A 13,689-nucleotide genomic window follows, 5' to 3' on the forward strand; every position below is an offset into this window, starting at 1 on the left:
AGGTAGAAAGAAAAGAAGAATTGAATGGTGCGCAAACGAGAGACAACATTTCATGTGACTTATTTGTAAAATATCAACATAATAATATTATGACATATTGGTGAATTTTGCGTGATGTTATGTACAGTTACCACATATTGAATATTTCAAAACAAACAATATGTTAGGTATGGTAGGTGCATATAACATAATATTATTATTTTCTTTATCCTACAACATATTCTAAATCTTTATTTTCACATTTAGTAATTTCCAATAATATTATCCAGAATAATAATTAATTACATTTTTTAAGTATTTTTTTAATGGCAAAAAGAAATAAACATCATTCCTTCTAATTAGAATATCACAAATTAACGAGGTGTCAAGACATACATCACAATGTAGCTTATTACTAAAGTAAATATTTCCAGATGTATTTTTGGATTCATGCAGAAACGTGACATCAACAAAATAAAAATTACATCAGATTAATAATCTTTAAATATTGTGCAAATAAGTAGTCGAGAATAATTGACGGTCTGAGGATAAAAGAGTAGAAGTGACATAAATTATACGTAAAAAATGAGTTAGGAGCAGTTTTCACATCACCATATATGAATATACATTATTCATCGAATAATCATATTACATTTTAAATTTTATGGAAGTGATTTTATATTATTGGTATATTCTGAGATATCAGAGACGGCTTTTGAAAAACTCATATTTCAAAGAAAAATAGTTAAATTAACAGGCAAAAGAAATGTAAGGCAAAATAAGTAATAAAATAAATATTGAATTATTTTTAAGTGTTTACAACTCATTTAGTTCTAAATAAATAACAGGGTAACCGAACATAGTACAGTCTAGTTTAAAACAAAAAATAAATATTTTAAATGCGTAATATTAGATATTCGTTCTAGAAAAATATATTTATTTATAACTATGAAGTAGACGTAATGAATGTGTGCAGTAGGTACATTATGTACATAATTCGTGTTTCTATTTAAAAAAAGATTTGTATTTATATCAAATACAGTCGAACTTGGATATTACGAGGAAGATGGGACCGACTGAATTTGCTCGTTATATAACAGTTTTCGCGCCACGTTCCATTTAAGCATAGAACATAAAAAATCTGAAAACCATCGTAAAAATCCCCTAAACAAGCATGGCATTCATACACTATAAAAGAAATTGTTTATTGTAATGAACGCTGGTAGGTAACTACTGACTTGACAAAGCTTGGATTTTTTAAATGCAATTTCAACCATATGCCTGGATACTTTTCAATGTTGTCGGCGAAAACACCAATTAGGTAATTTGACACTTAACTGGTGTCATAAACGTAATACGATACCGGCGGCATCCTGCCCGGTCGGATTTTCTTGCTTAGATTTACATAACATTAACAGTTTTAAGAAAATTTTTGACGATATTTTTGCTCGGTATACCCGATAAGTATCTCGTTATAAAAGTGAATAAATGTATGGAGAAAATCATAAACTAAAATGTCAACGAATGTTTCCTCATTACATCCGAGATCTCGCTATTTCCGTGATCGTAATAACCGAGTTCAACAATATAAAAACTACGAGAAATCTGCAATAGCTACAAAAACCATAGGCTCCATTTTATTATCTCGAAAGATGAATGAATGATCAATATTCACAATAATTTTGTAGTATGACTCGGCAGTTTCTAATAATCATAACCAAACACGCATCATCTTAATTTATAAAGACATAGGCACAATCTGATTATGTTCTAATAACAATTTGATATAATTATGTATGTATTTACTTATTTATTTACAATAAAATAAATCTCAAAAATATCTTGTAAATTTGTCAAAAAACCTTCCATTAATCTCGTTTTTAAAATACTGTATGTGAAATGATTCTTTCATAAATGTTCACATTTCCAGCTTATTTTTTTTAGGTAACGATAAGTTTCAGGTTGATATCGACGTCAGTCAATTAATATTATCTTATACCTATGCTCTAAACATCAATATCAATCACTAAAATATACATCACGGCTTTATTTAACTTTGTAACTAAATAAAATAATATGAAAATATAGCGTCTTCCGTATGCGCTTGAAAATGTTGAAGATTAAGACCGCTTGTACCAGGCGTTCATCTGCTCGAGGAAAATGAAGGTGAGGGTGGTGTGAGGTCCCAGCCGAGCGTAGTACGGAAGGAAACCTTTCCACAACGAGAAGAAGCCTTCCTTCCTTAGAATATCCACTACAACTTCTTTCATGCCCATGTTTCCTGCGGAGTTTTGGATTCTGAAAAATATTATGTAAAAATTAATAAATAAATAGGCAATTTTTATTGGCTAAACCCTAAAAAATAGAATGTCATCGTTCCAATAAAAATAAAATTTATTACCAAAATGTTATCTACCTATGTATATTTATGAATACCAACAAATTTAAGCTTGTGTTGATAATAAGTTATATTTCGATGGGTGATTAACACAAAAACCTATCTACAAAAATTGTGTTTTTTAGTTGAGTATGCAGAATTGTTCAATATAATCGGTTCTATCTGTAACACAAAGGCGTATTTCCGTATATCCTATGAGTAAGGAAATAATCTAAAACGTATCTCATAATTTAATTGAAAAAAATTACCACAAAAATGTATCAGTTCAAACTCTATAAACCTTTCACTGCATTGAAAGGGAAAAAAATCATTCCGATGCATAAAAAAAACTTTATTATCCATACTAGTTTTGCTAAAAAGTCTAATCATGAAAAAAACTTATTTTTTCCACTCATTAAAACTTGCCAATTTGTAGATACGTTTTTGTATTAGGTAAATAACAAACTGCAAAGATTATTTGAAAATTTATTGGTAACACAAAAATGTATGCGGGTCGACTTTTTTTTTAATACAGATCGTCAAAATAACGTTTCTTTTTCAATTGATTTAGAAGAAAAATGGTTACACTTTAAGATGTTGAAAATTTCATCTTTCTATCATTCTTAGTTTTGTTAAAAAAATCTCTTGAAACAAGAAAAAAGTTTGTTTTGCCTCTCCTGAAAAATCGACTTTTTGCGTTAATCACACATCGATTTGACATTTGATTAAGAAGATATATATCGCCATTTTATCAAATGAATAGATTCAGATAAGATTTAAATGTTACAAATTTTTAAACAAGAATATTTTTGTAATCGTAAGTTTTACGCAAAAACAAGAAACAGGAATATAAGATTATAGAGGGACTTCTATGTGACCGTGGCACTGGTGTCACAGTTTAGGTATTGCCAGTGTATTGCGAGCTATTCTCAAAACCACTGAATCTTCAAGTTATAGTTGTCAGTCTCTTTAGTCATACAAATCGTGGAATTACAAATAAAAAGAATGTTTCTTTTTTAATCATAGAGGTACATTCAGTGCCAATTGTTTAATTATAAATTCGTTAATCTATTTCAAATATCATAATATGGAACACAGGTGCACACGGTTAGAGTGACAAAAAAATTAAATAACTTACTTTGTTTTTATTATATCCACTGGCATGGATGCGATTGTCGTGATCAATCCGGAAACCATTGAAGCGGTGAAATGCAGACCTATACCATCGGGGATGTATACATTCAACATCTCGCGAGCCTGGAAGAGAAATATAGGATATGATGTAAATAATATTACTTCATAGTAGAACAATGAATGATATTGTACGATTTCTTTCGACTTTCAACTGACTATTAATTGAATTGCAATTAAATAAATACATGAGAATAGATGGCAAAGGCAAAACACGAATTTAAAGATCTGCCGAAGACCGATTATTACATATACAATTGATTCGAGATCAGATACAGTCAAAGCCAAATGTATGTGGCAAAGCTAAGGAATAAGGACACTCAGATGCATCACAGGCAATACTCTCGGAGATTGTGTAAAAGATAAACAAAACAAAGAAATTTTTAAGTTTACGATGTTGACGATGTGGTCAGATAGGGAAGACGATTAAGAAAATTGTGGAATGCATACATAAGGATGGGTGAAACTAGAATTACACACATCATGACACAGAAAAGATCCACTAGCAGACATCCTCCTGAAAGATGGAAAAATAACTGGCCACAAAAATCTGAATAAAAAAGACCTGTCAGTCTAAAATAAGAAAAAAAAGCAATTGATGTTACCTGTGAATATGAAGCAAGTTGAGCGGCATTGACAACCATTGCTCTGCCAATAGTGGGCGTGGTTCCTCTCCAGAGAGATAATACTCCTTCCTCTTTGATAATCCTCATGAGTGCATCGGCAACATTCTTGTAATTTCTTCTTTGGTCGAGCGGTAATCTTCCGTCGGCCGTCATTCGGATGAGTGAAACTTCAGCGGGCGTTCCAACAAACGCTCCGATAGCCCCTGCGCACACTCCCAGACCCATCTTGGCCGCAAAACCGGGCGGAGTACCATCAGCGCTGCAAAATAAAACAAAGTTTTCATTATCTAGTCAATTGATCTGTGGCAGAGTTCACCGAATGGTAAACATCTACAAATCTAAAATCTGTTATGATTTCTCTACATTGCAGAGTCCATATTATTTTGTATCTGAAGTCAATATGGGAGAAAACTATTTCCAGAACTTTTTCCTGTTACTGTACATATTTTTAATGTTCGAATAAATATATAAATGGTTAATAAATCAAACCACAACACTACAATCTTATATCTCTGTGTTTAACATTATGATTAAAGCATACAGATTGGAGGCGATTCTGCAATGTGACTGAATTGGTAGCCATAGTAAAATAGTATTATGTTGTATGTTGGCGCATTGAAACATTTAGCCATCTTTAGCAGCTATTTTGACGTATGTATATTATATAATATGTGTGACGTTTCGTATGTATGACATATACGATTTCTGCCCAGGTGTCAAAAATAAATTTGGACAACTGTCTAGGACAGTATATAAATCGTGTTATTAAATAAATTAATTAACTCGATTTAATTATTAAGCCGACCCCACTCCACCTTGGCGAAGATTGTAAACCTCAGATCGCATATATAATAATATAGAAGTATATATATTTTTTTTTATTGGCTCTGCAATCCAATGTGGATCTGGGCCGGCTGACGAAGAGGTTTCTTAACAGATTTTTGTTTTACGAGAAATGGGTATTAGTCACTTGCTCAATCTATTAGGTCCAAACACACATTGAAAAACAACATGAGAATTTTTGTCAGGGCAGGATTCGAACCTGGGACCCACTGCCTGACGCGTAACAGCTCGGCCATCGTGGGAGTATTTAAACCGCATAATATATCGTCTCTGTTCTGGCAGAACACACTAACTGGAGAATACTAGTTTTGAGTAATTTGACTTTGAAGTTGTTAAAATGTTTAAAATGGTCTATCATGTGAGTTTATTAAGTAATCGTAAAAAGGATGACTTTAAAATAAAGACTGTTTGAGTTTTAGTTAAAGTTAAAGTTTGAAATAAGGAACATTTTGGTATAACTAACTCAATATGTCATTTTTTCGAATTAGTGTCTTCTGCCAGAACAGTGACGATATATTAGATTTAATTCACAATAATCATAGGCAGGCTAATAACTCAGGGCCTAGAGCAATCACCCGGACAGTGAAAAGATGTGAGGTTTGAGTTCCACCTGACCCAAGTTTTTTCTAATATGTATGTTTTCTGAGACATTTAAATAATATATTATATTTTCAATAATAAGAATTTAACATTCCTAAATCTTGTGTCTATTCAGTATTGAATTAAAAGATAATATAATACTTCGTCAGCTCTATTCATACAACCTGAAGACAGCAACGTCATGTGAAACCCGGGTCACTAAAACTGAATAGAATTTAGTACCTTTAGTCGAAAGTATTAATTTTCTAAACATTCATACAACTGGGATGACTAACCATACAGAAGTATACTTCTGTGCATCGCAACTCCGAGTTACATTTAGATAATGCCAAGTACTTTAAACATGTACATATTTGAACTATCGCGAATATAAAAAAAACATTGAAAATCTTTGCAGTCTCCATAAGTATATTAGCAAACAAACCGTCAGCATGTTATGTCCTCTGCTGTTAAAAGTTTTACAATTTGATTTATGATATCACAACAATTATTTATCGCAATTTTATTGATACAGTTTTATCTATGATATCAACTGTCCACGATCTACCTATTTATTTCAACAACTTGGTTTTCATTTAGATAAAAACAATAACAGTGCGCACTGTGATTTCACAGTTGCAGTCAATTTTGAAGTACCCATGAATTAACTACACGATTATTTATTTCGTAATATGAACCACAATTCAGGAAGTAAATTTATTTTTAAATAAGCGGAATGCTGATTATGGATTAACCCTTAAAAATGTTTATTTATATATCTCATTAAATTTCCAACATGTTATTTAGTTCCATTGTTTACGAGTAATGACATTTTAATGCGCTTACCAACTGATTGTATTAATAGTATCTAACTAAGGTATTGCACTACAGGGTTTTACAAACACTTCAAATATTCAAAATTTGTTTTTATACTTTATCTTTACATAGAGTAGTAATAAGCGTTTTACCTTCTTTTACTGTATTAAATTATTATATAAACAAGAATTAACTGTACGACACCCAACCACCAAAGAGGCTTCTCTTCAACAGACCAGAAGAGAAAAGGAGGGTCGGAAGACCTAGACTGCGGTTGCTGGACTGTATAGAAGGAAACACAGCATCCCTGAGACTAAGGCGGTGGAGGGAGCTTGCGGCAGATAGAGGAGATTGGAGACGTTTCCTAGACCCACATTGGGTTGTAGTGCCGATGATGAATGAATGAATTAACTGTATTTGTTGTCAGTGTGTATTTATTATTGGTCAGTGCGTATAGTGCCTAAAGATCATGAAAGGCGAAACCCGGGTCGCAAAAAATGGAATAGTACAAAACTTAAATCAATTCAAATTTAAATTCAAATTCCATAGAGTACCCTTGGTCGATAGTATTAATTTTTTTGATGAAATATTATTATTTGACATATTAATATTACGGTGAAAAAATGTTTCCAACAAAAGTATTTTCAAGAATCCGCATTATTCAATTATTTATTTTATATTCTTAACACAATATGCCCACTCTACTTATATATAGGTATTATGTTCTCTGTGGTTGTAACAATAAATACACACATATTATGATGTCATTATGGCTGTTATCGTACAAATCATTCTGATAGCATGAATCAAATCAATGAGAGAGTAACAGTGTATAATGCAGCTGATATTGCCATAGGAACAGTCATTTTCTGAATAAGGATGGAAAAAAATTATTTCCCTAGTCAGTGGTTTCCAAAATTTTTCATTTTGCGGCGCCCTTAGTGTAGGTACAAAAATTATTTCACGGCACCGTAAAAATGTATGTCCTTTTTTTAGACTTCCAAGATATCAATTATTGTAAATTTTTCCTCCAGCATCGGATTTAAGACCATTTTTAGCTTTTCTGACATAAAATGATATTTCTCTCCGTTTCAATCTACACATTGTATTATCTGTGTACCTATTTTTTTAAAAATTGCAATGAAAATGAAGTACAGATTTAGAAATAAAGGACAATGCAGGTTTTTTCTTTTAAATTAAAATAATTCCAAATGGCATACGGTTACTGAACAATCCTAACCGGTTATCTAATCTCCAAAGCATACGAATATACAGGTATTCATTTAATTGAGATTGTCTGGCATTATTATTTTTTCCATTAGCCTGCAGCGCTCCAGGAAATTGCTCGCAGCCCAAAGTTTTAATATAATTGACATAGACCATCGAATTGATAGTGGCGCTTACCCATTTTTTAAAAATGCATGAGAGATAAAGAAAACATGAGTTTCTTATGGGAAAATATAATCATTTTGTCAAATACATACAAAGATAAAGACGTATTTTCTTATCAATAATGTTGAAATACAAAATGCACTGAAATTTTCAATTGATTATTGCTGTAACACTCGAGCAAAAAAGGTGTTACATAAATAAATGCAGTTAAATAAAGATTTTTCAGACAATATCTACCTACACCGATAGTCGAATGCATGGCGAGGTGCCAACGTGTCATTTAAAAATTCCAACTACAATGCAAGTGAGAATTTAATGTTGAGTACGCAAAACACAACTTATCTTTAAGGTGACGCATCAGTGAAACGCCAAATAATTTTCAACTGTACGCGCGACGAAATTTTGGACTCGCTGCCATTCAGTGAGAGAATGTTGACCCAGGAACACGTCACTTTGCTGCGTGATGGCGACGGGTCAATTAATTCTAAAATCGTCTAAAGATGACTAAAAACGTTACCCATTTACTTTAAAAAGAAAACATGTCAATGAATATATTATTATTGTTACTAATAGAATAAGAAACAGAACATAAAATGGACGTATGTTGGATTTATATGACAAATAATATTTCGTTTGACAGGCGTCATTTTCACCCGCCACCCGCAATCCGTGCATCGCCTAGCAACGATCTTTTTAGACCGTGCCTCAACTAATGCATAGACACACCAATAAACCCATACTACTAGAAAACGTACATGTACGTCCATACTCCTGCATCCAAAAATCGCGCCGACGTACATGTACGTCCATACTCCCGGAAAGGTTAAGAAACCACCAAATACAGATATTCTTTGCACACAGCAAACATTCTATATAAATGTATTTTTAATTAAAGACACTGAAGAAAACCTTATATTATACACAAAAAGAGCCTAAATAGCATATGAAAGTGAAGCAGAAAGAGACTAAAGTTATTATCTGCAAGTAATTTCACAATGCAGATTCATTTATAGTGATTTTCACATTGCTCGCATCTGTCAAAGTCAAGCATTTCAACACAAATTTACAATCAATAAAATCATCCATACATTATTACATTTACGGATACATTTGTGAATAGCTATCATTATTTATAATATTTAGATAAACAATCACAATAAATTACATACATAATAATTAAACAACAAAATAGGCCTTAAATAAACATTTATAGCCGCTATTTTCAAATACACCAATGTACAGAATAAAAAAAAGGGAAGGGAAAAAAATTAAGGGATTGTCAGGGTTCCAAGGCTCAGTTCCGGCACGATTTCCAGCTCTGATTGTGTCTTAAAAAATGAACAGTCTCATACCGATATTTAGGTAGGTATTAGTTTTATTAATTAGTGTAATTTTATTATCTTGTTTAGATAACCATTGAAGACTATCAGTGCCAATTTGACGCTGCCATTGACCAAGTTGGTGTCAATTTGGCACCATTATGCCCTTGATAAAAAAAGATTTTTTATTGTTAATAGATATTTCTTAAAATCCATCAAATGGTTCAATAGCTACACAATTTTAATAAATATAAACGCTTAAGGTGACGCATCAGTGAAACGCCAAATAATTTCCAACTGTAGGCGCGACGAAATTTTGGACTCGCTGCCATTCACTGAGAGAATCTCGAGTCGGAAGCACGTCACTTTGCTGCGTGATGGCGACGGGTCAATTAATTCTAAAATAGTGTAAAGATGACTAAAAACAATACCCATTTACTTTAAAAAGAAAACATGTCAATGAATATATTATTATTGTTACTAATAGAACAATAAACAGAACATAAAATGAACGTATGTTGGATTTATATGACAAACAATATTTCGTTTGACAGGTGTCATTTGCACCCGCGACCCGCAGTCCGCGCATCGCCTGGCAACGATCTTTTTAGACCGTGCCTCAACTAATGCATGGCCTTAAATGTAAGCCCTTGTCAAATTTAGTAGAAAATAAAATCTGGCTGTCGATCCATTTTTTTTCCTTTAGACTGTCCTTTGATGGGTTACAAAATAAGAAAGATTATGATTTTCGTTCTAATACTCCATTTACACGTGCATGGATTTACTGTTGACAGTAATTTATTATTATCGCGGCCATAACAAGAAAATGTATGGATAAACATGTATTATCCTGCAGTTGTAAGCTTGCATGCATAAATAAAAAAAACCAACTATACTCACATTGAGGTTAACCAATTTTCACTACCTGTCAAATAGTACCATAAAATGACAACATCGCGTCTCGCTTACTCTTGAAGAATGAGATTGGAGGGACAGTCAGCACTTTTACATGTAAACAGTTATTGTCCCGATAAGTTTAAAATAAGCACTATTGCTGCCAGTAAATCCATGTATGTGTACAGGCGGTATAATGCAAAGTGCACTTGGGTCTCCATCGATCAGGGATTGTTTTGCCAAACTTTTTTATAATGGGTTTTGATATAGTCGTTGAAACTATTAATATTTGTGTCAGATCATTTCCCTGGATCTGACACAAACTTCTTTGATTTTCTTTTGAACACAGACTTGTTTGATTCATGCACGCAATCTTGCCAACTGCAGGATAATACATGTTTACCTATACATTTTCTTACTGTGAACAGTAAACCCATGCACATCACTCATTAAAAAGCTACTGATATTTGTAAAATTAAATAAAATCTGTGAAAATGAACCTTTTGGTCATATCGAAGAGCCATGTGTAGATACCAAGTCGTGTGGTGGTGTAAGTGGCCTGTCTGAGGAGTCCGGCTGACAATCCAGTGTAAATTCCTGACAGACCTTCTTTTCTGAAGATCTCTGCGCCAACCGAGAAGCTGCTTCGTCCTCCGCCGCTCAACTGCATGCGAGTCTTTATCAGATCCAGAGGCTGGACAAACACCGTGGCCGCCATACTGAAAAACCATTTAAAGTTTTTTACAATTTTATATATTTCATTAGGGCATTTATGTTGCGTCCAAATGTGGAGGTCTCATTCCAAAATACAATTATAATCATTCATATTGCATGTGTATTCAAACCAAATTTTAAGCATTCATATGGTCAGCGTCAACATACACCATCCAAATGGCCGTTATGTACATGCCCTTCTTTAACAAACTCCAAGCATAAATCATCAAATGCTTATTCAGTAGTTGTATAAATCATCAACTTAAGAAGTCAGTGGCATGTTGAATAATCAAACCATTTTCTACATGACCATGTGGACACGGTTTAAATAGACCACATCCAAATGAACACTCTCTACAACACAATCATATTCAGAAGTCTTTCAAATCATCAGCTAAAAAAGAAAAAATATTTTTGGGATATCTCCATTTGTATAATTCCAAAGAATCTCATTCCGGCTATATTTGTATTATTGACAAGTATCTATTAATTATTTTTGTAAAGAAACCATTTGATATAAAACGAGGGGAAACCCCATGTTATATATTGAGTATTATGTATTATGATATTTTTCAAGCTATCATTCAGGACAGTGAACTGATAAAAATAAAATAGATAATTATGATAGTGAATGCTCCCGTTTCTAATGTCCAATAAATAGTAAATATACTATTTCTATTATCTGTTAGTTATGTTAGCTATGTGAATAGATTTATTGCTTTGTACACAAGCAAATGAATTAGAGTAACCAAGTATAGGATATAGCGAAGAAACACACCTCACTGGGCGAGCATACTAGCATCCATTTAAAATTTTCCAAATTTTAAGAAAAAAATATAGGAAATAGTATTAAAAAAATAACTCATGTTCCATCATTGTTAATAAAATACTTGGTTACTACTACACAAAAGGTACACAGATTTTGAAATATTACACTCACAACATGTTTGGAAACTGTTAGATGGAGACGTCAGCTATTTATTCAAAGTGATAATTTATCAAGAAAACATGTTGTCAGTTTAGGAGGGCAAGGTTACACAAATTTAATGGTACTAAATGGATTCAAATGATTCTTTCTCAAAGCGTGCAATCCACAAGGCTGACTTTTGAATTTGGCTAATGTGCCAGAAATTTTTGACATTTGTTAAAATCATAATAATATGTAATACTTGTGTCTCAGTTTTACCTAATGTTTTTGTCAAGTCAAACATGGCATAGGACATAGGTATTAAAATAAAATTATTTGTACAATAAATCAAGGAAAACAATATAAACCATTTTCGCTGATTCGCATTCCACGGATTAGACATTAACTTATTCAACTTTTTTTATTAGAATTGTTCATTAGCCCAACTCAGTTATTGGAAAACAAGATGCGAATTTAATTCAGTTAAGTACAGGTTTCACATGTGCAATCCTCGTAGCTTAATGCATAAGGTACTGGCTTCTCATACTGGTAGTTCCGGGTTCGATTAAGGTCCGGGTTAGGTCACAATACATCTTTGTGGTTCGTCAAGCCCGGGTGTGTCTGAGATAGTTTCACTGTTATTATTAAACTACTACACCACTAAAATAAATTGGAAAACGCTGCTTCAGATTTACAAAAACCATATGAAATGTATTTTGGTGGTTTTTGGTAGATTGCATTGACCAAAATGCCATAAAATTCTGTCGATGAAATGTGAAGTATATAAAAAATGTGGAATAAACAGGTACAGAATCAGGTAAAATATACCTTTAACTAATTTCGCACAGATTTTACCAGTGGCGAAGGGTGAAGGTAGGTTCTTAAGATCCAATATAAATAGTGCACACTAAACTTTGTCAGTCATAGCGTAGATATTTGTTTTCATTGAATGAGACTACAAATTGCAGATAGTGTGTTAGTTTTTAAAATCCCTAATACAAAAAATGATTAATTGTGGGAAAAAATATGAAGTCTGGTCGGTATAATATAGTTTTTCGATTGCCCATCATAGTGGTGAATGAAAATCGTCTAGTTTGAGATGTATGAATAGGTATTTTAGATTTAAAAAAAAACAGCAAAAGATATTTAATATTTCACAACTAGTTGCTATCATGCAGTTTCTATATTATAATTATCGAAAGAATAGTTTATCTATAATATGATTATACGATGGCCGCGCGGCTTAAGCGTCAGCCTATAATGTCGTGGGTTCCAGGTTCGAATCTTGGGTCTGACAAATTGTACACATATATTCAATTTGTCACAGTATGGACCTAATAGGTTGACCAAGTGATTGACATCCATTTCTCGTAAAAACAAAATCTGTCAATACAAACCTCTACTCTGAGGAGGCCCATATGATCCTATTAGGATCGGACATGGTCGGAAAGAAAAATGATTAATAAGGAACATTCAATTGAAAGACTCTGTCATATGTTTTAAAAAATCATGACATAAATTTATAATTTCCTAAATAAAAATAAATGATTTGATTTGGGATATTGTTTATTTCAAAATGTGATTATTCTTAATTTAGAAAAATTCAAGGTAGGTAGGTGCAAACTTTCATGTTAATTCTAAAATAGACGAAACTGACAGCTACAAATGACCTTCATCTTTGCTGACACATTGGGTTGATGTTTTGATCATTTTAATATATTTGGATTATTGAAATAAGAAGTAACATCCAGAGTTCAATAAAAGATAAAAAATGTTAAAATTTCAAACGAAATGGTATTAGTTTTAGTAAAAATTGCACAATGTTCACACAAAAACTAATTAGCCAAGTATTAGGCAGAATCTGACAGATCAAAAAATATGTTTTAATTAATTACCCAGCTAGTCCACCAAATAAGAACTTCACTCCATTTGGAATTGGTTTATCGGGAACAGCTACCACAGACATTTTTATTTTATTATTTCAACCGGCCGCGGTAAAGTTGGATTTATCTGTCGTTTTTCAGAACGAAAAGTTGTCATACGCGAGTGAAA

General features: G+C 32.5%; 1 protein-coding gene across 1 annotated transcript; it reads right to left on the reverse strand.

The window, feature by feature from the left end:
- LOC147068538 (mitochondrial 2-oxoglutarate/malate carrier protein) lies at window positions 1-13,689 on the reverse strand. The gene is made up of 5 exons (XM_085952376.1): window positions 13,533-13,689; window positions 10,517-10,735; window positions 4,153-4,432; window positions 3,495-3,613; window positions 1-2,277 (listed from the first exon to the last, which is right to left on the reverse strand). Exons 1-5 carry the CDS (start codon window positions 13,601-13,603, stop codon window positions 2,100-2,102), a joined length of 867 nt encoding a protein of 288 aa, XP_085808502.1. The 5' UTR covers window positions 13,604-13,689; the 3' UTR covers window positions 1-2,099.

This window comes from Rhyacophila brunnea, unplaced genomic scaffold (genome assembly GCF_057557595.1).
Source record: "Rhyacophila brunnea isolate RB1 unplaced genomic scaffold, BYU_Rbru_1.0 scaffold_3, whole genome shotgun sequence".
NCBI classification, from domain to species: Eukaryota; Metazoa; Arthropoda; class Insecta; order Trichoptera; family Rhyacophilidae; genus Rhyacophila; species Rhyacophila brunnea.